The sequence below is a fragment of the Grammomys surdaster genome, unplaced genomic scaffold, assembly GCF_004785775.1.
Source record: "Grammomys surdaster isolate TR1022 unplaced genomic scaffold, NIH_TR_1.0 126048, whole genome shotgun sequence".
Classification (NCBI taxonomy): Eukaryota; Metazoa; Chordata; class Mammalia; order Rodentia; family Muridae; genus Grammomys; species Grammomys surdaster.
Window position 1 is genome coordinate 2,163,709 of NW_021620860.1, and position 22,509 is coordinate 2,186,217.

Here is a 22,509-nt window from a genome sequence, read left to right on the forward strand (position 1 = left end):
TCCCTCCCTCCCTCCCTCCCTCCCTCTCTCCTTCCCTCCCTCCCTCCATCCCTTTTGATTTGTTGTTTGAGACAGCACTTAGACATTACGCAGGCTGACCTTGAACTCTCTCTGCAGCCCAGGCAGCCCTTGACTTGTGATCCTCCTGTGTCAGCCTCCTGAGTAGCTTGGAGGATGGGCGGGCTCAGCTTGTTTTCCCTTTGCTGGGTGTGGAACCCAGTGTGCCTGGCAGGCATCATGCTCCAACCCAGTTTCATCCTCTTCACTCAAGGGGACTGAGCAGACACAGAGGGAGGCCTGCAGGTTTTAGCAGATGCCAGGGGCTTGCTTCTTCCTTCCAGCCCGCACTGGTCTCTCCCAAATTCTGCCCTGGTGGGAGGATTCAGCCTGGACAACAGGGAAAACTTCCCCTGGGAGCATGTGGTCAGACTCACTTGCCTGAGCTTTCCTCAGTCATTTGTAACCTTGGCTGCTGTGGCCCCATCCTCCAGACCTGTCAGGACCCTAGCCATGGAGTGCAGGGGGGGCACAGAGTACAAGGGGGCTAGAGTGGTCTACTCTGGAGAGGAGGGTTAGCTGTGTTAACTGTTCAGCTGCTGATAAGCTGGGTGACCAAGTACCTTACCTGCACCTCAGAGAGGAGGCCAAGCCTCTGTAGTAACAGAAGTAGGACTCCGGGAAGGTACCTTAGCTTTGGCTCACTGGTTACAAGTGGCCATCAGAGTCAGTGATTTGAGACCTAGCTCCAAACAGACCGGAAGTGAGTGGAGAAGGTGCCACATGATGGTTCTGCATTGGTGTTTTGTCTGTAAGGGTGTCTGTCTGTTACAGACAATTATGGGCTACTACTTTACTGGGATTTGAACTCGGTCCTCTGGAAGATCAGTCAGTGCTCTTAGCCCCTGAGCCATCTCTCCAGCCCTGGTTTGGTTTGGTCTTCGAGACTCATCCAGTCCAAGCTGGCCTGCAACTCTGTATAGCCAAGGATCCAGATCTTCCTGTCTTCATCTCTCCCGAGTACCGTGACCACAAACACCTGCCACCAGCCACCAAGCTGGCATCCCAATGCCTTATCCTACAAGCTGGAGCTACGCTGCTCTGACCCAGAGGTTGGACAGTCTCTCTGAGGACTCAGGCCATGTGTGACCACAGCCTGGTTAGGCCCCGTGTGTCCCTTTGCATGGCTGTGCCTATGGAGTGTGCAGCAAAACTGTTGGGGCTGGGCTGAAGCTAGGTGTGTGTGTGTGTGGGGGGTAGTACCAGGTCACAGAGGCATGGTGACAGTGCGTGTGCTCAGGGTTGATGGCCCAAGATGAACACCTACTTTGGAGCAGACTGGGGTCTCTGTCTACACCTGCTGCCAAGGTGCAGTGCCTTAGGTAGACATGCTTGAGGAGAGGGGACTCTGGCAATCTCTAAGTTGGGAGGCTTGGTTACTCATTCCTTCCCTCCCTCCCTCTTTCTCTCCCTCCCTCCCTCACCTACCCTCCCTCTCTCCCTCCTTCCCCCCTCTTCTCTCTCCCTCTCCCTGGGCTGCTACTTTCCTCTCTGGCTGCCTCTCCAAGGAGATGACAGGACACCTTTCCTGGGTGCATGAGCGGCAGTGATGCTATGCAAGCAGGAGCTTGCTTGTTAGCTTGCTGACACTGTTTCGTGTGGGCCCACGCCAGGGCTGTTCCAGCCTTCCCAGTCCCCACTGCAGATGGAGGGTGACTGCTCCTTCCCCTCATGTCCACCTCCCCCTTTCCAGGGAAGCCAATTAGCTAAGTCTTCATTAGGAGTGAAAATGCAGAGAAAAACCCACAGCCCCAGTCTGACAGCGAGTGAGAGGCAGCAAGGCCAGGGGTAGATGAAAAGCAAAGCCTCCACTCACCCCATGGCCCCAAGTCTGTGTGCAGGGCACAGCTGGAGCACCTGTCTGTGATGAGCTGTTGTTGTTGGTTTTGTTTTTTGAACCGAGGGCTGAGGTCTGCAGAGACACCTGACCCCCTCAAGGTCATATACCAGTCATTGGCAGAGCCGACTTTGAGCAGAGCTTTCTTAGCTGCAGATTCAGTGATTTTTGGTAATGCCACAGCTTTGCCTGCTGTGTGTGGGAGGGAGGAACATGGACCAGAGGGAGGGCTGGCTGCGCTGTTGAGATTCTGACTTGTGGCTCATTTGGAAATGAGAATGATGTCTGAGTGTGTGCTTGGGCTGTGGTCAGGCAATCTTGAATTCCATATGTGAACCCCTCCTGGGCTGGTCTGGGGAGCTGGGGTCAGGCTAGGCTGTGACCCCTACTTAGCTTGTGTCTTTGGGCCTGGGTGTCACTGTTGTGCGATTTGAGTGAATTTGTTAGCGCTCATGCCCCTGGGACCTGGGAGCCTGGGGAGGGGCTCCCCTGGGAGTTGCTTTCTGGGAAGTGTCACGATAGAATGAAAATGTCCTTGTTCCCCAAGACCCAGCACACTTGAGCCAGCTCTGCCTCTTCTGCCTTGACCCCGACCTCTGCCTCAGTTTCCCTTCAGTGAAAGACGTTTGGCTAAAATAAGAGCGCCATGGCGTTTTTTGGACACCGATGGGATCCTCAGCAGAACATCACTATGGGGACTTCAGTCCTCCCTGTCTAGGAGGCAGGAGTTGAGTGGGGTCACACATGCCAGGGTTCTTGAGCCCTGTGTGCTAGGTGAACCAGTAGGCTTCTGTGCCAGCCAGGACCACAGAGTGGATGTAGCGCCCCCTGGCAGGCTCAGTGTGGCTGGCTCTTCCCAGACCCTCAGTCCCCTCTGGTTAAGGTAGTCAGTCCTGAGTATCCTCAACCACTAGGCCTGTTCTTCAGGACCACCCTGTGTGGGTAGCATGGCACCTCGTGAGAAAAAAGACTTCTTAGTTGAGGGTGGAGACATGGGCCCCACTCCTGAGGGGACCCCTACCACTTGGGGTAGGTAAGGCCTAAATGCAGAGGAAGGCTGTATCCTGCACCTGGGGAATGCCCAGCTGGAGCCCCAAGTGAGGCTGGGATTTATTTGGAATTGAGGTGGGCAAGCAACATGCTGTGCTCAGACTAATGGCAGAGGGCTGTTCTCATTGTGAGTTCATGATAGAGGACCCAGACAGCTAGCTGAGGTGACCAAACCATCCTTTTTAGTGTCTCCTACCCAGGAAGCATACACTGTGGAAAGCAACAGAACGTCTGGCAGGGAGCTTGGGGAGGCCCAGGCCCCACCCCACTTCTCCTTCTAGGCAGGTGAGAGCTCCCTCCCCAGCCCTGAGGAGGTCCTTTAATTAGATTCCGCTCGTTTAACCAACTAAGTGGCCTTCGGTGGGTTTTAAATCTGCACAAATTGGTTTGTGTTTTTCTGCCTGTGTAAGGTTGTGACTGGCAGGGCCCAGCGCTGTCCTCTCCCCTCCTGGCTTCTTCTTGTGTCTTCCACTTCTTGTTCCAACCAAGTCTGAGTGCCCAACTTCCTAGGAGTGGACAAGAACACAGGGACACAGGGAACAGTCTTCTCCCTGTCCCTACCCCTAGAAGGGGACTCCATGGGTGGCTCCGCCTTCCTCAGTCAGCCCTCATATTCCTGGCTGTCCCGGGAGGACGGTCTGGCCTGAAGTTCTCTGATGTGTAGACAACTGACTGAGATCGGGGAAGGGTCCCGGCTACGTCAGCATCTGACAGACTCTTGCTTTGCCTACCTGATTTCCGTGTCTGTGGAGCCGGGGAAGCTGCGTCCACCATGGCGAAGCTAGACTCTGTGTGACCTCCTCTGTCTGTTAGGGATCAAAGCTGGCCTTCCTTGGGGATCCAGTAATGATAGTTTGCTGTCACTTTACTACCTCTGGAAGTCAGCTTTATTATCTAACCACATCTACCATGTTTTCACTTCTTTTCCCTTCCTCCCTCCTCCCCACCCTCTGTGTAGCCCGGATGAGGTTCTGTGAGGTGGCCTGGCTTCTAGAGCAGGGCTGGCTTGGCCAAGCATGGAGAGTCTCAGGGTGCTGGCTGGAAGCTGGCTGGGAATTCTTGTTTCAATCTTCTGTCAGACTTGCTTTCTTCCCACCCCATCGCCGAGGCTCTTGTTAGAGTGACAGGGAGACTCAACAGGGCGCTGGGCATTAGCAATTTAGGGGGATATTACACAGGAATGTTTACAGAAAGGCAATTGCCTGGAAAATGACTTTGGTGGCTGTGGTATGGGGCGGAAAAGCTGGTTCTAGAAAACAGACACAGATGGGCTTCTGCTTCAAGGACCCAGAGACAGACAGCAGAGTGAGGGGCAGGGTGCCCATAGGCCACCTCACAAGCCACCCCTGGGCAAGCAAGGGTGGGCCTGGCTCTCAGAACCTTGGCATTTAAGAAGCAGATCTGGGCCTCTGACCTTTGTCCCCCGACCTCTGACCTTTGTCCCCCGACCTCTGACCTTTGTCTCCCGACCTCTGACCTTTGTCCTCCGGCCTCTAGCTTCAAGCTCATCATGCTGTCAGACTGAAGCAGGAGCCAGCCAGATGAAGTTGTCAGCCATATTGACTGTGGCAGTGCCTCAGGGCTGCTCCTGGGTGACTTGGGCGCCTCTTGCTCTGAGTATAGAGGGGACACCAGGAGTACTGTTGCCTGCACATGTGTGTGTGCTTATGAGGAGGGTACTGTGGGGTCTTCCTTTCTTGAAATCTCTGTCACCCTCCACCTTTGCCTTGACTGGTGGGGACAAGAGTTGCTGTCACACTGACCATCCAGTCCCCCCTTTCTGCTCTAGCGACTTTCAGGCCCCCACTCCTGTCCAGATCATGGATTGAGAACCCACGTGTCAGCCCCCTCTTGGTGTCCATGCAAAAGGGGCTGGCTGTCTCGGAGGTTCTCAGTCTTTTCCTGTCATGTTCTGTCCCTGCATCACTGCAGCTCTGATCCCCCTCCATTTTTCTCTCCTTTGTCCCCCCTCCCACATTCTCTTCTGAAGATGATGTCATATTCCAGTGCTGCCCAGCGATAGGCAGGGGACAGACTAGATGGTGACATCCGGGGTAAAGATGAGAGTCAGGACTTTCCAAGATGGTGTCACTGAGATGCTGGGATCTTCATTCTTCTAATGAGCTACAGTTATTTCATGTAAGAGAATTCAGTGGTAAAAATAAATCAGGTCCAGAAATAAACTGGGGGCGGGGTTTGGAAGCCGTTGAACAAGTAACAATGTTTCTATGAAGCACCTGCTCATTTATCACAGCTAGCCACTGGGGGGCGGCCACGGCTTCCCATCACCCCAGCAGGGCCACCTTTCCCTCCCCCAAGGCTCAGGCAGAGCTGAGGTGACAGAGGTTCCCCTCTGCTTCTCCAGTCCTGATGCTTCATTTTCTTAGCCCCTGGCATCTGCCCTGTGACCTCCACTTTCTCATTGAAGAATTTTAAAAGAGCCCAGTGTGGCAGGGCGTGCCTTATAGTCCAGTACTTTGAGTCTGAGGCCAACCCGGGCTACACTGTGTGTATAAGGCTAGTCTCCGCTACATGTGGAAAAGGTCCCTCAAAAAATCCAAAAAGGGGGGGGCTGGAGAGATGGCTCAGCGATTAAGAGCACTGACTGCTCTTCCCGAGGTCCTGAGTTCAAATCCCAGCAACCACATGGTGGCTCACAACCATCCATAATGAGATTGAATGCCCTCTTCTGATGTGTCTGAAGACAGCTACAGTGTACTCATAAATAAAATAAATAAATTTAAAACAAAAAAATCCAAAAGGGGCATCCCCCAGCGCATCCCAGCTCTTCTTGCCCACCTGCCGAGTTCCCTGTCTCTGCTCTTCTCTCCATCCCGGTACCCCTCCCAGCGTAAACCCAGACGAATCCCTGAGCACCATTGATTTGGTCACTGGACCTGGAGCCTGCTGCCAGCCTACTAGAACCATCGATCACCCTGGCCTTTTCCCTTAAGCTGCACAGTTCAGAGAAGGTCACGCAGCTTGAGGACTGCTGATAGCCAGAGCTGCCTGAGGGGACAGGGAAGCAACATGCCCGGCCGGCCGGGTCATAGGCTCAGTTTCTCCCCGCCCCTTGGGGGCGGGGTTTGGAGCTTAACACCCTGTTTTACAGATCAGACCCCTGACTGGAACGGCCTGCTTGGCTGAGTGAATGAATAACTGGGATCCCTGTGGGGAGGAACGGATTCAATCTAAGTGAAGGTGTCTTGGCCATGCTCTAAATTCCGGAGCCCTGGCTCTAAAGGATTGAGGAGCTGGGACAGAGCTTAGTTGGTAGTGTGCTTGGCTAGGAGGCATGAAGAAGCCCTGGGTTTGATCCTCAGCGCTGCTTACTTAAATCAGGCATGGAGACACATTCCTGTAATCTCAGCACTCAAGTGAAGAGGAAGATCAAGGCTATCCTTAGCTACATAGTGTGTGAGTGTGTGTGTGTGTTAGAGACATAGAAACAGAGAAAGCGAGTGAACCACTACAAATGAATCTCCTTTAACTATTCCCTTTGCAGCCCACAGTTGGTCCTCCCAACTCCACCTGTAAAAAGACAAGAGATATGCATGGCCCAAGCAGGAAGTCAGGATCCCCGGGTTTACCTCACCTTCTTTCTGAGCAAAAACACTAGGGGTCTCCAAAGTTCTTAAACTGCTTCTGCAGCCTTTCAGATCCAAGCCCCACCTCTCCTCTGCCCCTACCAGAGAGTACCCCCTGAACCTGAACCCCAGTGTCTAGTACCTGGGCATCTGATAGGTGCGCCCTGTCCTCCAGGAGGCAGGAAAGGTGCCTGTCCCTCTTCTCCTTGATACCCTAGCCTGTTCATCAGTTCCTTTCCAACTGTCACCAGGAAAGATTGAAGCCACTACAGACCTAAAGTGCAGCAGTATTGAACCCCTCATCCTCCACTCCCCCCACCCCCCGCTCCTGCCACCACCATCCTGGGAGAGCTGGATAGTTTCCAGGGTTCCCCATGGTCATTGTCTGCCTTGGGCTAGTACATTATCTGCCCCACACTAGAAATGTTGATATCCTCCCAGGGATGGGGAAGGAGGGCTGATGTGGGGAACAGGGGTGAAGGAGGAGGTCTGTTGGGGGGGGTGTCAGGAGGGAAGTTCATATGTGTCTAGAGTCCTGAGGGACAGAGCAGGCTAGCAGGAGTCCAGGTGGTCTGGGCCCAGAGTTAGGTCTAGCAAGAAGGCCAGACAAAACACATGTGGCATGGAAAGAGGGAGGAGCCCAGTGCCCTTAGCTGTGGAGATCTCCTGTTTGCCTATCCTCAGTGGAGTACCACTCTCTAGTGTCATGGAGGAGAAGGGACGTTGGATCCACACCTATAGAGCCCTCAGCCTGCTCCTCTGCACATCAGCCTCAGTCCCTGGCAGCCCTGCCCTGCCACAAGCTGTTCTTGGGCCTGGACTGTCAGGAAGATGCCCCTTGTGTTCCTAGCCCAACTTAACAGGCTTTATCCCCCATTTCTTTTGTTATGAGGGAACTGTTTACACTGTATCAATTCAGCACTGCTTCATTTAACACAACTTCACTTTGAACTTGAAGATGTATATACTTAAGAGGAAACTTATTACCACTCTGAGGAATAATGTCTATAAAACCAGGGATTTGCCCTCGTCCCTCAGATTTGCTCTGATCCTTATGAAAATAAAGGTGTAATCAATAAAATATAAAACACTCTTGTAAACCTTGGCCCTTGAGAAACTGAGGCTGGAGGATCAGAACCAGCCTGAAGTGCATATAGCAAGAGACAAATAGTTAAATAAATTATATATTTTTTCTTCATTAACTTATTTATTCACTTTAATATCCAGGTCGAAGCCCCCTGTCCCACCCTCACACAGCCCCTCTCCCATGCCCCATCCCTTCTCTGAGAAGAGGGAGAGCCCCCACATGTCACCCCACCCTGGCACATCAAGTCACTGCAGGACTAGGCGCATCCTCTCCCACTGAGGCCAGACAAGGCGGCCCAGTTAGGAGAATGGGATCCACAGGCAGGCAACGGATTCAGGGCTGGCCCCCATTCCAGTTGTTTGGGGACTCACATGAAGAGCCAGCTGCCCACCTACCACCTATATGTGGGGGCCTAGGTCCAGCCCACACTTACTCTTTGATAAATTCTGTATCACACACACACACACACACACACACACACACACAGAGAGAGAGAGAGAGAGAGAGAGAGAGAGAGAGAGAGAGAGAGAGAGAGAGAGAGAGAGAAACAATGTCTTCAGGTTCATTCAGGTTCATCACTGTGTGTCTACCTCATTGAGGAGACTCACAAAGGTAACTGTGGTAAAAGGGACAGAGGGTACCTGACAGGTCACAGGTGGTGATTCAGGCCCTGAGTGTTGTAGGGAGACCATGAGTAGAGAAGAAAGCCTCCGTGGTGTGTTGCATACTCAGTGGTCACTCCCTGGGGTTATGGGGCCCGGAATGTATGTCAGTGCAAACCCAGCAGATATTGGGATGATCACACCAGGGCTTGGCCACTTGTAGCTTTGGACTTGTCACTGGGTTTCTGAAGTTTGGCAGCCATGTCTGAAATGGGGACCACAGTAACACCTGCCAGACAGGAGTGTTGAGAGCCCTGGCTGCAATGGTGGGAGACCCTTTCAGCAGGTGATTGAAGTCCCTAGGGGAGCTGTTGGGTTTTGTGGTTTAGTGAGAAATGCTGGGTCCTCTGGGGTTATGAGCCCCAGATGCACGTGGCTGGGTCATAGCCTGGAGCCTGTGCGGTATGTGTCAGGGTGGCTCCTCTCCCCCTCTCCTCCTCTCAGTCTTCTTTTCCCCTTTTCTCCCGCTCTCCCCTCTCTCCCTCCCTCCCTCTCCTCCTCTCCCCCTCTCCTTCTCCCTTCCCTCCCCTCCCTTCTCTCTGTTGGTTCACTGAGTATGGTGTGTCCATGTGTTGTTGTTGGTGGTGGCTCTTCTTGAGTGTATTGCTGGTGGAATGGTTCTGTGTATCTCTGTGCTTCTGAGTGTATGTATGCACGTGTGTGCACACGCATGAATGTGCGTATGTGTGTTGGTGCTAAGGTAACTAGTCTTGAAATGTGGCTCCGTCTCTTTTTCTGCCCCTGGGGTTGGGCGTTGGGGTGAGTGTGGTCTAGCTTCAGGCCTGGTAAGCAGCTGTGTGGAGGGAAGAGGGCTCTCATGAACCTGGCCAAGTCCCAGGACTCGCAGCCGCAGCCGTGTCTCCGTCTGCCCCCGTCTGTCCTTCCAGGAGCTGTGCAGTGGAACGATGCTGGTGTGGGTGCAAACCTGGCTGGTGGGCTTGATGCTCCAATCTTACCTAGACCATGCTTAGGGGTTGCCGTTCTGTGAGTGGGGGAGCTCAGGTGGCATGTATGGAGAGTCCTGTCTCTCAATAGGATGACCTCTGGGGGACAGGGCAAACAACTCTACCCAGGAGGGCCTGCCTGCCTTAGAGACTGGGAAAAGCAAGGCTAGGCAGAGGAAGGCTGGGAGCTGGAGGAGGCGCCTGAGGGGACTTGGGAGGGGATTGAGGATTTGCATGGAGACCTCAGCCCCCGGCCTCCCCCCACCCCACTTCTGTTCTGTCTTTGTCCCTGTGCAGTCACTTGTGGGTCTTGTGTTGTGAGGAGATCTTGAAAGGGGGAGGGAAGAGGGAAGATAGGGGAAGGGGTGAGAGGAGTCGACCTGTTTTGTCTGCCTGCTTTCTCCTGTAAGTTTCTCCCTGTCCATCTTTCACTGTCCTCTCTGTGCCCAGCCTCTGCTGTCTGTCCATCTGTTTGTCTCTGGGGAGGGAGGGAAAGGGAGTCTCTCTGCTCCAGACTCTGGGCCTCCATTCATCCCTGGGAAGAAGCCCTGTGACTGACCTTTGCCCTCACCCTGCCCCACCCATGATTCCCTGGTCCCTCTGGTAGATAGCCCCCCAGCTGGAGGATATGGTCCTGAATGCACAGGTCTGGGGAGGGTGCCCATGGGTCCAGCCTCTCTTTAGAGAATGTTCTAGAGCACAGTGCAACTCTTTCCCCTGTCTTTAGGAAGGGGGCCAAGTGTATAATTAGAGAGGTGACCTGGACACCTCCAATACTCCTTACTTCTCCTGTCCTGACAGCATCCCTTGCCTGCTCCAAGCAAACGAAAGAGCACGCTGCACGCAGGACCTGCTCACCACCCCCAACTTCAAATTCTAAGTTCACCTCATATACCCTCCTGCCCCCCTTTCATCTCCCAAAGGCCTCTCTACCCCATCAGTCCCCGCCCTGCCCCACAGGGACCCTTGTGGGAGATGGGCAGCTCTTTGGCATGGAGCCTTGGTGACCCCAGATCCTTTCCCCTCTCGCAGATCCGGAGCGGAGCAGCCCCCCCATGCTGTCTGCCGACGATGCCGAGTACCCTCGGGAGTACCGGACCCTGGGGGGTGGGGGCGGAGGGGGCAGCGGGGGCCGGCGCTTCTCCAACGTGGGGCTGGTGCATACCTCCGAGCGCCGGCACACGGTGATCGCTGCCCAGAGCCTGGAGGCCCTCAGCGGGCTCCAGAAGGCCGATGCTGACCGAAAGCGAGATGCGTTCATGGACCACCTGAAGAGCAAGTATCCGCAGCATGCCCTGGCCCTGCGAGGTCAGCAGGACAGGATGCGAGAGCAGGTGAGTGTGATCAGGGGCGGGTTCTATAGGGATCGGGATCTGGGGAAGAACTGGGCTTCTGGAGTTGGGGAGTTTGTCTCCAGGGCCCTCTGGTCTTTTCTGGAGCCTGGAGGAGAAAGGAGTGCGGCCCAGTCTCCAGGTCTCTGCCTTCTGCTTGTCACCTTGGAGGGTGGGTTTGGGCAGAATGTGGGCGTGCCTCAGAGGCCAAAGGAATGATTGAGAAGAAGGCATGGGCAGGAAGCTTTGGGCACTGAGGACCCAGTAGGAGAGCTGAAATGCTTGGTTTGTGGCACCTCTTTCAGACGTGGGAGGTTTGGAAGGCTGCATCTAACCTGTCCCCAGGCCTATCCTAAATAGAGCCCAGCACTGGAGCCACTACCTCTCCTCCTAGTAACGCAGACTGGTTGTGTTGCTTTGTGACTGATCTGGACTTTGGTGTTTTTCGTTCTCTCCTGCCCCCTGTAAGGCTTAGGGATGGGAGGGGCTGGGGCCTCTGCCTTTGGCCCAGGACCTACATGGAGAAGGGTGCTCCCCTCCTCAGCCCCCCCAGCCTGGATTCCTTAATGTCCCTCTCCGCTCCAGCATGGCTTTCTCCCAGGACTAATATTCTGTGTTTAGCCCTGCGTTGGCAAAGGAGCCATGGTGGCTGGTGAGTCTCACTCAGCTCGGGAAATTCAGGCCTTGTCCCCTTTGGGAGAAGGTGGACAGTCTACCCATTAACATCCCTTCAGTCACGCTGAGTGTTGGGTCACAGCTCCTTCTCCAGGTGCCACACTCAGTGTGGCTAGGGATGGGGAGGGACATTTCCCCCTCATTCAGAGATCGAGGACCCACTGCCATGTTTCTGGGACCTTGCTTGCCCCCAGACATCCTCTCTAGGTCTGTCTGGCTTTTGCATTTTCCCGGCTCCAAAGTCCCCCTGGGAACAGGGTCCAGGTTGGTGAAGATCAGAAGGAGTTCTAGACTCGGGTAGATCCCTTAGCTCCTTAGCTGGGGTGGGGATTAAACACTGTATGAGTGTCCTGGTCAGCTGGGAGGAGCGTTAGGATCAGAGATTATCATTTGTACAGGCCTGATAGGAAGGCTGTCTGGAGGAAGTGTTCCCTAGGGAAGGGTGCCTGGAGGAAGTGGTCCCTATATGAAGACTAGCAGGGGTGAAAGGGTTTGAACAGAGGAATAAAATGCTGTGTCAGAAGGTACTGGGAAAGCAGCACGGGCTTGAGTGGACTTGGGGCATGACACAAAAGTCCCTCTAGCTGGAACTGAGACTGAGGATAGATGGAAAGGTTTGCCGTGGAGTAGCCAGGCTGGTAAAGCAGGGTGGGCCAGCAGAGCCCACGAGGGCTGTATTTATTATAAACAGTAAACTGAAGCTGAGAGTAGGGTGGCTTGAGGCAGGGGAAGGAGGAGAGGAAGGAAAGGGGGTCTGGACAGACGGGGAGGGGAGACTGAGCAAGGGTTGTTGGTTGTCTGGATCTGTGAGGTGGGGCAGCGGGCAGGGAGGACATAGCTAAAGGCTGGGGATGAGGCTCAGCTGGTACAGAGTGCTGGGCTGGTATCCCAGAGGCTGTGGGTTTGATTCCTAGCACTGCACAAACCAGCTGTAGTAGTGCCTGCCTGCAATCCCATTACTCTGGGGTGTGTGTGTGTGGGGGGGGGCAAGATAATCAGAGATTCAAGGCTATCCTCAGCTACCAACCTGGGCTACATGAGACCTAACGTGAGAACTAAAAAGAAACGCTTAACTGACAGGGAGCTATCAGTCCCTGAGAAAGACACAGAAATGGGTGAGAGTCATGGGGACAGGGTGGGAAGCTGGGGAGGACCTTCCCAGGGTGCCAAATGGACACCTCATATACACTTCTGGACTCCAGGAGGACCGTGGCTTCAGGCGACCTGGAGCAGTCAAGTTAGGGGCAGAGGTGAGAGCAAGTCATGGAAAGACCATTAAAGTGGAATGCAATGGTCAGAGAGGAGCCGTGGGCATCAGTGACTAGACTCAGACGCCTGGGTAGTGTCTGGGCAGGGGTAAGCAGAAGCCATGGCCAGTTTCAGTAGTTTGGAGACCAGGTATAGTGAGGAACTGGACACCCTGGGTACATAGATGTCTGGGAGGTTTAGCAGAAAAAAAGATGAGAGTAGCCAGGGGCACCAAGCGTGTTGATGAGCACTTGTGTAGGAGGAGGCTGGTGAACACTCAGTAAGCAGTTAGCGAATGCTTCTGTCCTGAATGAAAGCCCAGAGATGCTTGGGTTCATGCCTTTCCTCTGTCCTGCCCCATCTGCTCCTTTAGAGACTCAGTGGTAGGACCCAGGGCCCTTTCAGTCGGACAGAGCGTCCCCAAGCATGGTGCAGTGTGATGTGAAGCAGGGAGGACGTTTGGAGCAGGGATGGTTGGTTGGCAGAGAGAAAACTCTGGGGCCAGAGGGCCAGGGGCAGGAGGAAACACCATTGGAGGAGTCGCATCTGGTGGCCTTGGGTAGGAGCAGGAAGCCAGTGTTACAAAGATGGCAGAGACTGCAGGGTCGAAGTCACTTCTGCCCAGTGATCTCCATCACTGCAAGGTCTTAGGTGTCCTGTTTAGGAAGGAGAGGAGGCAGATGCTGAAGGAGTTTACAAGGAGGCAGCTGGGAACTGGAAATCAGGATTCTCTCCGGTGGGGACAGCCCTGTGCTGTCTGACATGCAGAAAAACTTGGCGTCCTAGTTAGAGTACCAGCCACTATGAAGGTCCCACCATAACTCTGGCCCCCTTCCTTATGCCAGAGCTGGCCCTGGGAACATCCATCCCTGTCTGGTTCCACTCCCAGCGGTTCCTGACCGCTCCCCCTAATGGGGTGTCCCTTGCTTCACACACACAGGTCGGCGGCTGGACCGTGGACCCTGTGTGCCTCCTCAGCTCCCTCTGTTCCCACCTCCACGGCGACTCCACCCCCTCAGGGGCTGGCCAGCCTGCCCAGGTGAGCCACCCATCTCCCTGCAAAATCCATGGTGGAGCTTGGCTTTGGGGAGGCCCTTTTTTTGTAAGGGGGGACATAGAGAATTTTTATTTTGGACCCCATCTCTTTTATGTACAAACCCTCCACTTTCAAGAAACCCCCACACCCCGTATTCACATCCCCTGATTGACTCTGTACAACTGCCTCCCCAAATCTAGCTGGAACCTTTTGAGGGATAGTTACAATTTCAAAACAAACCAACCAACAAATAGTTATTTCTCTCTTTGAAACAAGAGGACCTAGTCTTGTTCCTTGGGCTCCCAGGAGTCTGTTGTTCTTGTCTTATGTCCCAGTCTTGGTTCTGAGTGGAGCCTGCCTTCCCCCATCTGACCACCAGGAAGTTCTGGGTGGTGTCTTTCTCTCTCCCTTCTTGCAATTTTTGAAAAGAACTAGGGCATCTAGCTATTGCTTCTGATCCTGTTTCCCCATTCCTCACTGGGCCTCATTTTCCCTGATAGGAGGATATACTTCAACATGTGCTCCCAGCTCAGGCCTGCACACTGCCAGGGGAGAAGTAACAGGCATGGGAGAACCAGGAACTCTAGCTGTACCTGGAGCCATGGAGTTTTGGACTTGATGGCCACCATAGTAGGTAGGAGAAGGGCAGTGGCTGCCAGTTCTTTGAGTGGAAGAGGTCCAGTTCTTCATGCACTCGAGTGTGACAAGGCTGGACTTTCAAAAGGAAAATAAAAGGATGTTGTGACCAGCTAGGATCCGATGAGCCTCCAGAGCTGGGGCACCTGGGCTGAGAGAAGCTTGTCTAGTAACAGCTTGACACGCTGGTATCATTCTCAGGGCACAGAGCCAAGTCCTGTCTGGCTCTCAGCCCCATTTTGGCTGAACTTGGGGAACAGGGACAGGGATGTGCCTGTTCCTAAAGCTGGATGACAGGGGGGAGAGAGTTGTCGTGAGTGGCCACGTGTGTGGTGGCGACCACAGGCTGATGGTAGGGTTGGGACAGTCATAGTGAAGGACAGATGACAGGCACAGGATGGACAGGCGAGTCCCTGGTGCCTCAGGTCCCTTAGATGGAGTGTTGGGGGCAGGGTTTGGAGCCTCATTGTCAGACATGACACTCAGTTGTGTCCTGTGATGGAGTGAAAGTCTGTCTGTCTGGAATTACACTCTGATGGAGGAAGGAGAGTTTGTGGGGGACCTTTGCCTCAGAGCTACATAGTAAGCCCAGGATCTTTTCATCTCTTGATACAGTGTATCATATTCCTCCCCACCAGGGATAAGTCTGAGGTTCATTTTTGTAAAGCCAAGGCACAGAGACAGGCAGCAAAGGACCAGAATCACACAGCAAGGCACGATCAAAGGCCAACAGGGAAACTTAGACATTCTAGGCCTCCCAGACTCAGTCGGGGATTAAGTCATGGGAGGATTAAAGGGGCAGAGGGGCGCTGCTGAGAGGAGGTTAAGGGCCGCGAAGGTGGGGGTAACTAAGACCTTTGGAGATGGGGGCAGTGAGGAGGATACTGGGAAGGAACCAGAGGTTAGACCAAGCCGCAGCCCCTCCCCCCGCGCTTCCACTAGGCTGTCTAACCTCCCTCCCTCCTGCTGCAACCCGAGTCCCGGGCGGCGGGCCGGCGTATCGGGTGACCGCGGCGACGCAGCCACTAGCCTCCTCTGCTCTTCGGCGGGGCTGCGCCGGCGGGGCCGCGCCGCGGGAGGGGGCCGAGAGGGGATGCGCACGGCGGCGCAACGCGCCGCGCCAGGTGGAGTCGCGGTTACCGGGGCGACCGGGGCCCGGGCCGGCTCGGCGGCGGCCGCTCTCGCACTGCAGCAAAGGGCACCGGCGGCGGCTGCGGAGGCGGCCGGGGGAGGGGAGAGCCCGCGCGGGTGGGAGTAGCGGGCCGTGCTCCCTCCCCCGCCCGACGCGGGACCCGGGCTGGAGCGTGCACCTGTGGCCGCAGGTAAGGACGAGAAGCTGTGGGGTTCCGCGGGAGGCGGGGACCTGGAGATCGGGTCCCGATCCGCGGTTCCGAGGGATAGTCTAGGGGTGCGGGGCGCGTGACCGCAGCGGGTTCCCGATCTCGGAGGAACGCCCCCTCCCTTTCCTCACCGCAGCAGGTGTCGGCCCTCACCCCCCAAATGCGGCAGGCGCCCCCTCCCCCAACCTCAGAAAGTCATGACCTTCCCGGGGTGCGCCCCGGGCCCCAGGCGCCGCGCGGCTCCTGCAGTGCTCTCCCTCCCCGCACACCCAGCTTCCGCAGGGCTCGGAGCTGCGGGTGTCGCTGCAAACCCCTGGGGGAGGGCCGTGCGCGGCTTGGCGGTGGCAGGCTGGCGGCCACAAGGCGCGTGGCGTAGCCCTAGGCTGGGAGCGGGCGTTTACACGGACTCGGGTTCACGTTAGTTGGGAAGTGGGTGTGTGCGCCAGTCTGGGGACGAAGGAAGGGGGTGCGACTCGTGGGCTGCCTTCCTCTCTGGAGGATGCTCCCTCGGGGCCCGAGGTCAAGAAGGGGTCATGGGGACACTTAGCCTACTCCGGGACCTCTGCCTAGGGGAAGGGGAAGGGTTGTGGTAAGGTCCGGATGGGGATCTGTCCTGCCTCTCCCAAGCTGGAGTGGGCGGAGGAGGGCCAGCTCTAGGGGGAGGGACAACCCAAGACTAAGTACTGGAAAGGAGTGATAGGGGTTAACTCCTCAGCTGGGAAGGAAAAAGCTGTTTCCTCCACTGCCTCTGTGTGTGTGTGTGTGTGTGTGTGTGTGTGTGTGTGTGTGTGTGTGTAGGGGGCTGGTTAGCTTACTTCCTCCGTTCCCTGGGGGAAGTCTTCTCCCCCATGGCTAAAAAGCTTGGTCCTGAGAGATAGTTGGTTCTCATTTTACCCTAGCTCCTGCAAACCCACCTTATCAGCAGTGGGTTCTGCCAGTCTCTCCTGTTCAGCTCTTTTCTTTCGTCCTCCCTCAGTGCTGAGAAGGCTAGCTCTGCCCCTACAGCCCCTACAGCTTGGCTTTGGTGAGCAAAGAGCAGAGGGATTCAGATTTCCCCTGTTCCTCCTTATTTATTTATTTATTTATTTATTTATTTATTTATTTTTGAGACAGGGTCTGTCTATTATGTAGCTCTTGGCTGTTCTGTAACCTGGCCTTGAACTCACAGAGATTCACCTGCCTCTGTCTCCCAAGTGCTGAGATTAAAGGCATGCACCACCACATCCCTGTCATTCTTTCAGGGTTAGACCTGTGACAGTCTCAGAAGGCGGCTCAGAACAGCAGAGGCCCGGAAATGGAGGGAGTGGGGCCAAGCCTAGTAGTTTGAGCTAACTCCTTCCCTGTCAACCTTGCCTGGTTTGCCCGGTTGGCATGTATTCATTGCCATGGATTTGTTGAGGGCATTGCTACATAGCAGGTATGTGTTGGACACAGGCTGAAGAACCTACAACCAGGAAGGGGGTAAGCGGAGGGAGGGGACCAGAGGTGTCTCTGTTGCACAATAGAGGAGGAGCCTCTGCTCCCTATCAGCAGGGCTGGTCCTTTGGGTTCACACCTGAAAGTGTAGATGATGGCCCATCTCCCTGGGGGCTTCTCCCTGCTGCAGTTTTCCCCTCCAAGGACAGAGAGTTGCTTGGAGACCATGTACCTGGTTCCTGCTGAGGCCACTGAAAGGCTCCCTCTTCCCAATCTGAAGGGAGGACCAAGGAAGGAGGCAGGGCTCACTGAGGAGGCTCCGGCACTCAGGCACTCAGAACCATAAAGTCCTATGGCTGGGTGACAGTGTCATTTGTCCATCCAAGTCCCCCAAACATAAATATAGCTTCTCTTCTATCTGTACCCTTCCCAGAACTAGGATGGTCCCTCCCAGATACTGATGCCACCCTGTTCTCTCCCTTGGGCCTGTTTGTGACCCAAGCCTTCCTGGTACTGATGAGTGGGTGTGTACAGGCTTGGAAGCCACGGTGAGGGCACGGTCAGTGTGGCTATAGCCACGTCTTGCCTGACCATCTTCTACAAATACCAGTCATCTGTCCCAGATACCTTGAGTCCCTTGTGCTGAGACTGATGGCAGGATTAGGGATGGGACAACTTTTATCTTTCTTGATTCAGGAAATCAACTCTCAGATACACGATGATAGGACCATCGTAGCCGTTGGATACGGGCCAGAGGTAACATAAATGTCCTGACCCAGCTAGTAGAGGGGGAGCAGAGAAAGGACATTTTTTTTGAATCTGTGTGTATTTCATATATAGCTTTAATGAAAAAAATATTTATTAAGTATACATGTGTATGGGAGAGGATATATGCTTGTCATGGTGTGTGTGTGTGTGCGTGTGTGTGTGTGTGTGTGTGTGTGTGTGTGTGAATCAGAAGGCAGTGTAGGGGAGTTGGTTTTTTTCATTCCACCATGTGGGAGCCAGGTATCAAACTCAGATCATCAGACTTGGCAGCCAGCACCTTTACCCACTGAGAGGTCTTGCTGGTCCTTGTGTACTATTTTGTGCATATTTTTGTAGCTAGTGTTTGTGTATGTGTGTGAATGGGTGTCCATGCCTCTGTGGCCCTGTGATGTGCTGCAGGTGGGCGTGACTGGTCTTGCCACCATCTATGTCTTTGACTGGGTATAGCTCTAGCTATGGTCCTTGGAGGTCCACATAGATCTGAATAGGGTGGTGTCTGTGTGGATGTCTTCAAGTTGTGGTGTTTCTGGGGCCATTTCTCATGGCTTCCCTAAGTGCTGTGCACCTTGGTGGGTGTTTGTTGTTCTGGACATGTTTGTGACATCCTTGTCTACCCAAGGATGTGTCTGAGTCTGCCGGCTCACTGCAGGAATGACATGCATGTTTCAGGGAGCGGTGGAGGGCTCCTGTGCCTACGGTGGGGTTGGCGGGGAGCAGGAGGCTTTCTCTGCAGAGCCGTCCATCACTCCTGGTCTGCAGACATAACTTTCAACATAAACCTTTTCGAGTCCCCAGCCTGACTCTGCTGTCTCTTTACTTTCTTTGCTTCCCTTTCTATACAAGGACACAGAAGCTATGGCTCAAGTCTTTAAGCCACACTGTCCCTTCCTGTGATACCTGAAGGCATCCCCTGGCACCACTCTACTCCAGACCCAGACTGTCATCATCCCCACCCCAAAGAGCTGTCAGGATAAAGTCTACGCAGCAGTAGCCATCCTTACCACCTCCCAAGCTCCTCCCTGCCCCTACAGCATCCCCAGGGGCTGCAGGGCGCCACAGCATGGTAGCCCTCCCTGCAGGAACCTTCAGGGTCCCTCTCCTCTGCCAGTGGCTCTGAAGCTGGGGGGCATCTTGCTCGTGCCAGGCACCCTGGGGCCAGGCCATCTGCTGCCTCTGTTCTCCTGCTGAGGCTGGCACCGGTCAGCAGGGTATCCTCAGCTTTGCCAAGAACCAGCCCGCCCTCGGGGCTGTCCTTCCCTTGTTGCTGGCCATCTGGAAGGGCCTTCTGGTCTCTAAGGAGGGCAGAGAGACCCTGGGTTACTGAAAGCTAAGAGAAGCCTCAGGCCCCCTAAAACTCTTCTCTGCCACCTCTGTAGCTCCAAGTGCTGCCCAAGCTCCCCATCCACTGACAAGTGCCAGAGGTCACTGGTCATTGTTCCACTATTCTCCACAATCCTTGCACATCCTGGCACACAGGCCTGCCTACCCTGGCCTCGGTCCCAGCCACCACCATCTACTCCCTGCCCTCAGCCCTACTGGGGTACCTTTTTACATCAGACGTTCCATTCCTGTGTTTTCTGTACTTTGATCTGTCTACTACCTCCCTGTCGGAGGCTGCCTAGCATCCAGCAACAACCTTTGACCCCTCCTCACTCCTTCTGCTTCTTCCCAGCCCCCCTGCCTGCTCCAGGGTACCGACTTAAGCTAGCTACTCCTCTCAGCACACCTTTCTTCCCAGACTCCAGCTCCAGCTCTTCTCTTTCCCAACTGAGCTGGAAGGCCATCTTTTCTGGGACATTTTACCCTGGTCTCCCACAGGGAGTACCATCCCTCTGGTCCCGCTACTCAGATTTATTGACACCCTCCCCTCAAACCTTTGACCGGTTTGGCAGTCATCTATACTTTTTCTCACCTGTAGCTCTTTCCGAGGTTAATTTCTATGGCTAGAAATACACTTAAAACATCTGGAACGTTCTATCCTGCTCCTACACCAGCAAATATGGAACCTGCCGTCCTTTGTGACCCAGAAGGTTCCAGCCTCAAGGGAGAATTAAGAGGCACAGGCATTGCCTGCTGTTTTTGTTTCCCAGAGGGTGGAGGCCTGTGTCCCAGGGTTGAGAGAGTCTCTGACCCGTCCCTGTCCCACTCCCCTGGCAGCCCCTTATAACCATCTCTTCTCTTATTTCCATCAGCAACCAAACTACTGGAGCTTCAAGGTCAGTGCGAGATGCTTCTGCCTCTGTGACAACTGCATGTCCTGCCCTCTCCCACCCCCACCTCTGCTTTGCACATGCTTCTCACGGGGTTGTGCGATTGCACGGGCCCCCTCCTCTGCGGGCGGTGGGTCTGGGGCTGCCGGTTATGGCTGCTGCTTGGGGGAAGAGAGTGGGGGTGTCTGCCAGGGGCTTGTGGATCTAGAGTGGGAATCTTGCCACTTCACCTTGGGCATGGCCTAGAGATACTCAGGCCCGCAGCACTCCCAACCTACAGGGGGTGTTTTAGAATGAGAAGGATTCCTGACATTTCTCAGCCTAGAGTCTACCGACAGACGACAGACTCAGGGACCTGAACTCACAAGTTCCTGTAGCCCCGGACCCTGACCTCACATTGCCCCTCTAAGGAAGGCCTCGTGGTGACTGCCTTTCTTATTCCCTACCATGCTCACGACCAGGCAACACCCTTGCCCTGTACCCTTAAGTGTGTTCACCTTGGGGGCCAGGGCTGGGGAATGGGTGCCTTCCTACTTCTGGACAGTTTATATTATTGAGCCCTGGAATGGTATCTTCCCACTGTCAGGGAATCATGTTGCCCCTGGGGGAGCACCCTCAGGTACTCCATCTTCCTTGGCCCACAAACTCAGAGCTGGGTGAGGCAAGTTCTGCTGTGGCTTATTGTCTGGGATCTGTGGTCCCTGGAGCCTCCAACATTATGAAAGGGTAGTAGGGTATCACTCAGACTTGCCAGGTGTCCTGTGTGCAAGCAATCATTTTTCCTGCAAGAAACCTTTGAATCAGTGTATCTGCCTGTCACCTCGCTTCTCTGGAAGTGCCAGGAGAGAGGAGAGGGTGTGGGCTTGAGGGTCTGATGACCTGGTGGTGAATTCTAACCTAATTAGCTAATGACCCTAGCAGTAAGCTACACTCCTATGGGCCTTGTTTTCTCCTTTGCAAAGTGAATAGCATCTTTATCATAGAGGCCACAGAGTGGGGATTGAACCCAGGACCTTGAGCATGCATTTGATTACCAAGTCACCCCCACCAACTCTTTTGGGGGGTAGTGTTCTTGTTTGTTTGTTCTTGTTTGGTTTTGAGGCTGGAGCAGACCACGGCCTCCAACTCACAAAGGGCCACCTGCCTCTGCCTCCCAAGTGCTAGGATTAGAGGTGTGTGCCACCACACCCAGTTCCCCAACCCCCTATTTACCTTTTATTTTGAGACAGGGTCTCACTAAGCTGTCCAGGCTGATCTTGAACTACCTCTGTAGCTCAGACAGGCCTTGAATTTGTGATCCTCCTGCCTCAGCCTCCTAAATTGCTGGATTACAGGCTTGAACCATCAGGGCTTACTCAAGATTGTCGCGAGATGGAAAAGAGGAGAACAATAACAATGCATGTTGGGGCGGCGTGCTCTGTTAGCATGCTTCCCTGGGTAGCTGACCTCAGTAGTCATGACCCTAATCCGATTCTAACCTCTGCATGCTAGAATCACATTAGGGTTTCATAAGAAGTCTTGAGCCCCAGGCTTTACCCACAGAGGCTCCTGTTAAGGGTCTGTCGATCCTGGAAAGAGTCTGTGCCAGCTCTCAGGTGCTTCTGTCCAGGTCTGTAGACAGCTGTTGGGAGCTCAGATCTTGGCTTTGACTGTCCTAGCCCTAGCTCCCTCTGCCTGGCCCGAGGCCAGGTCTCATTAGCTCTCTGGTGGAACAGGTCCAACAACTGCCTCCCACGGCAGCCCCTTCCTGTATTCGAGTTCTGTTTGAGTTCCTTGTTCCCCTCCCTTGCCGGCTCCCTTAGCCAACATGTCTAACACCAGAGGGCCACATGTTGCTGTCAGTGTGGCCCAACGCAAAATCGTGAACTTATCTAAAACGTTGTAAGATTTTACTTTGTGATTTTGTGGTTGTTCAGTTCTCAAGTGTGAACTTGGTAGACAACAATCATGTTGCCGTGTCAGACGTTGGACATGCCTGCTAGTCTACATGTCTCCTTTTTCTCTGCTTTGGGGGGGGGCCTGGGGAGCAGAGAGAAGTGTTAATAGAATTTCCATCTCCTTAGGGCTTTCTATAAAGGCAGAAAGAATGGAAAGATGCCCGTGGGGATAGGGAGAAGGCAGGACAGGTATAGGAAGGGACGCAGTTATTTTTCTCCTAGTTCCTGTTTTTGTGGCCAGCCATCCCCAGAACCTGTCCATCATCATGCTTTTCACACTCTCCCCTTTCAGACAGCTCATCTGTGCCCTCTGTTCACCTCACACCCCCATAGCTCACCTCCTCCCTCTCCCACACCCCTACACCTCCTACCCTCCCACACCTCCCTCCACTGTCCCCCACCTCCCCCATATCTCATCCAACCCCCTCACATCTCCCCCTACCCCCTACACCTCTCCCATACCCTCCCCCATCTCTCTCCCCCTACCCCCACTCTCACTCCTGCACTTCCCCCACCCCTCCACCTCCCCTATACCCTTCCCCACCTCCCCCCACTGCCCCCACCTCCTCCATATCTCCTCTGACCCCCCACTTCCCCCTACACCTCCCCCATATCCTCCCACACCTCCCTGAACTGCCCCCCACCTCCTCACACCTCTCCCCCACCCCTCACACCTCCCCACACCTCT

At 54.5% G+C, this 22,509-nt stretch overlaps 1 protein-coding gene across 1 annotated transcript in view; it reads left to right on the top strand.

Annotated features, from left to right (window-relative positions):
• Nucleotides 1–22,509, top strand: part of Srcin1 (SRC kinase signaling inhibitor 1) — a 64,693-nt gene that overhangs the window by 13,620 nt on the left and 28,564 nt on the right. Inside the window, exons 2-4 of the mRNA XM_028755140.1 lie at nt 10,257–10,558; nt 13,419–13,517; nt 19,867–19,890. Of these exons, the coding sequence (XP_028610973.1) occupies nt 10,257–10,558; nt 13,419–13,517; nt 19,867–19,890 (425 nt within the window). The remainder of the gene's footprint in view (nt 1–10,256; nt 10,559–13,418; nt 13,518–19,866; nt 19,891–22,509) is intronic.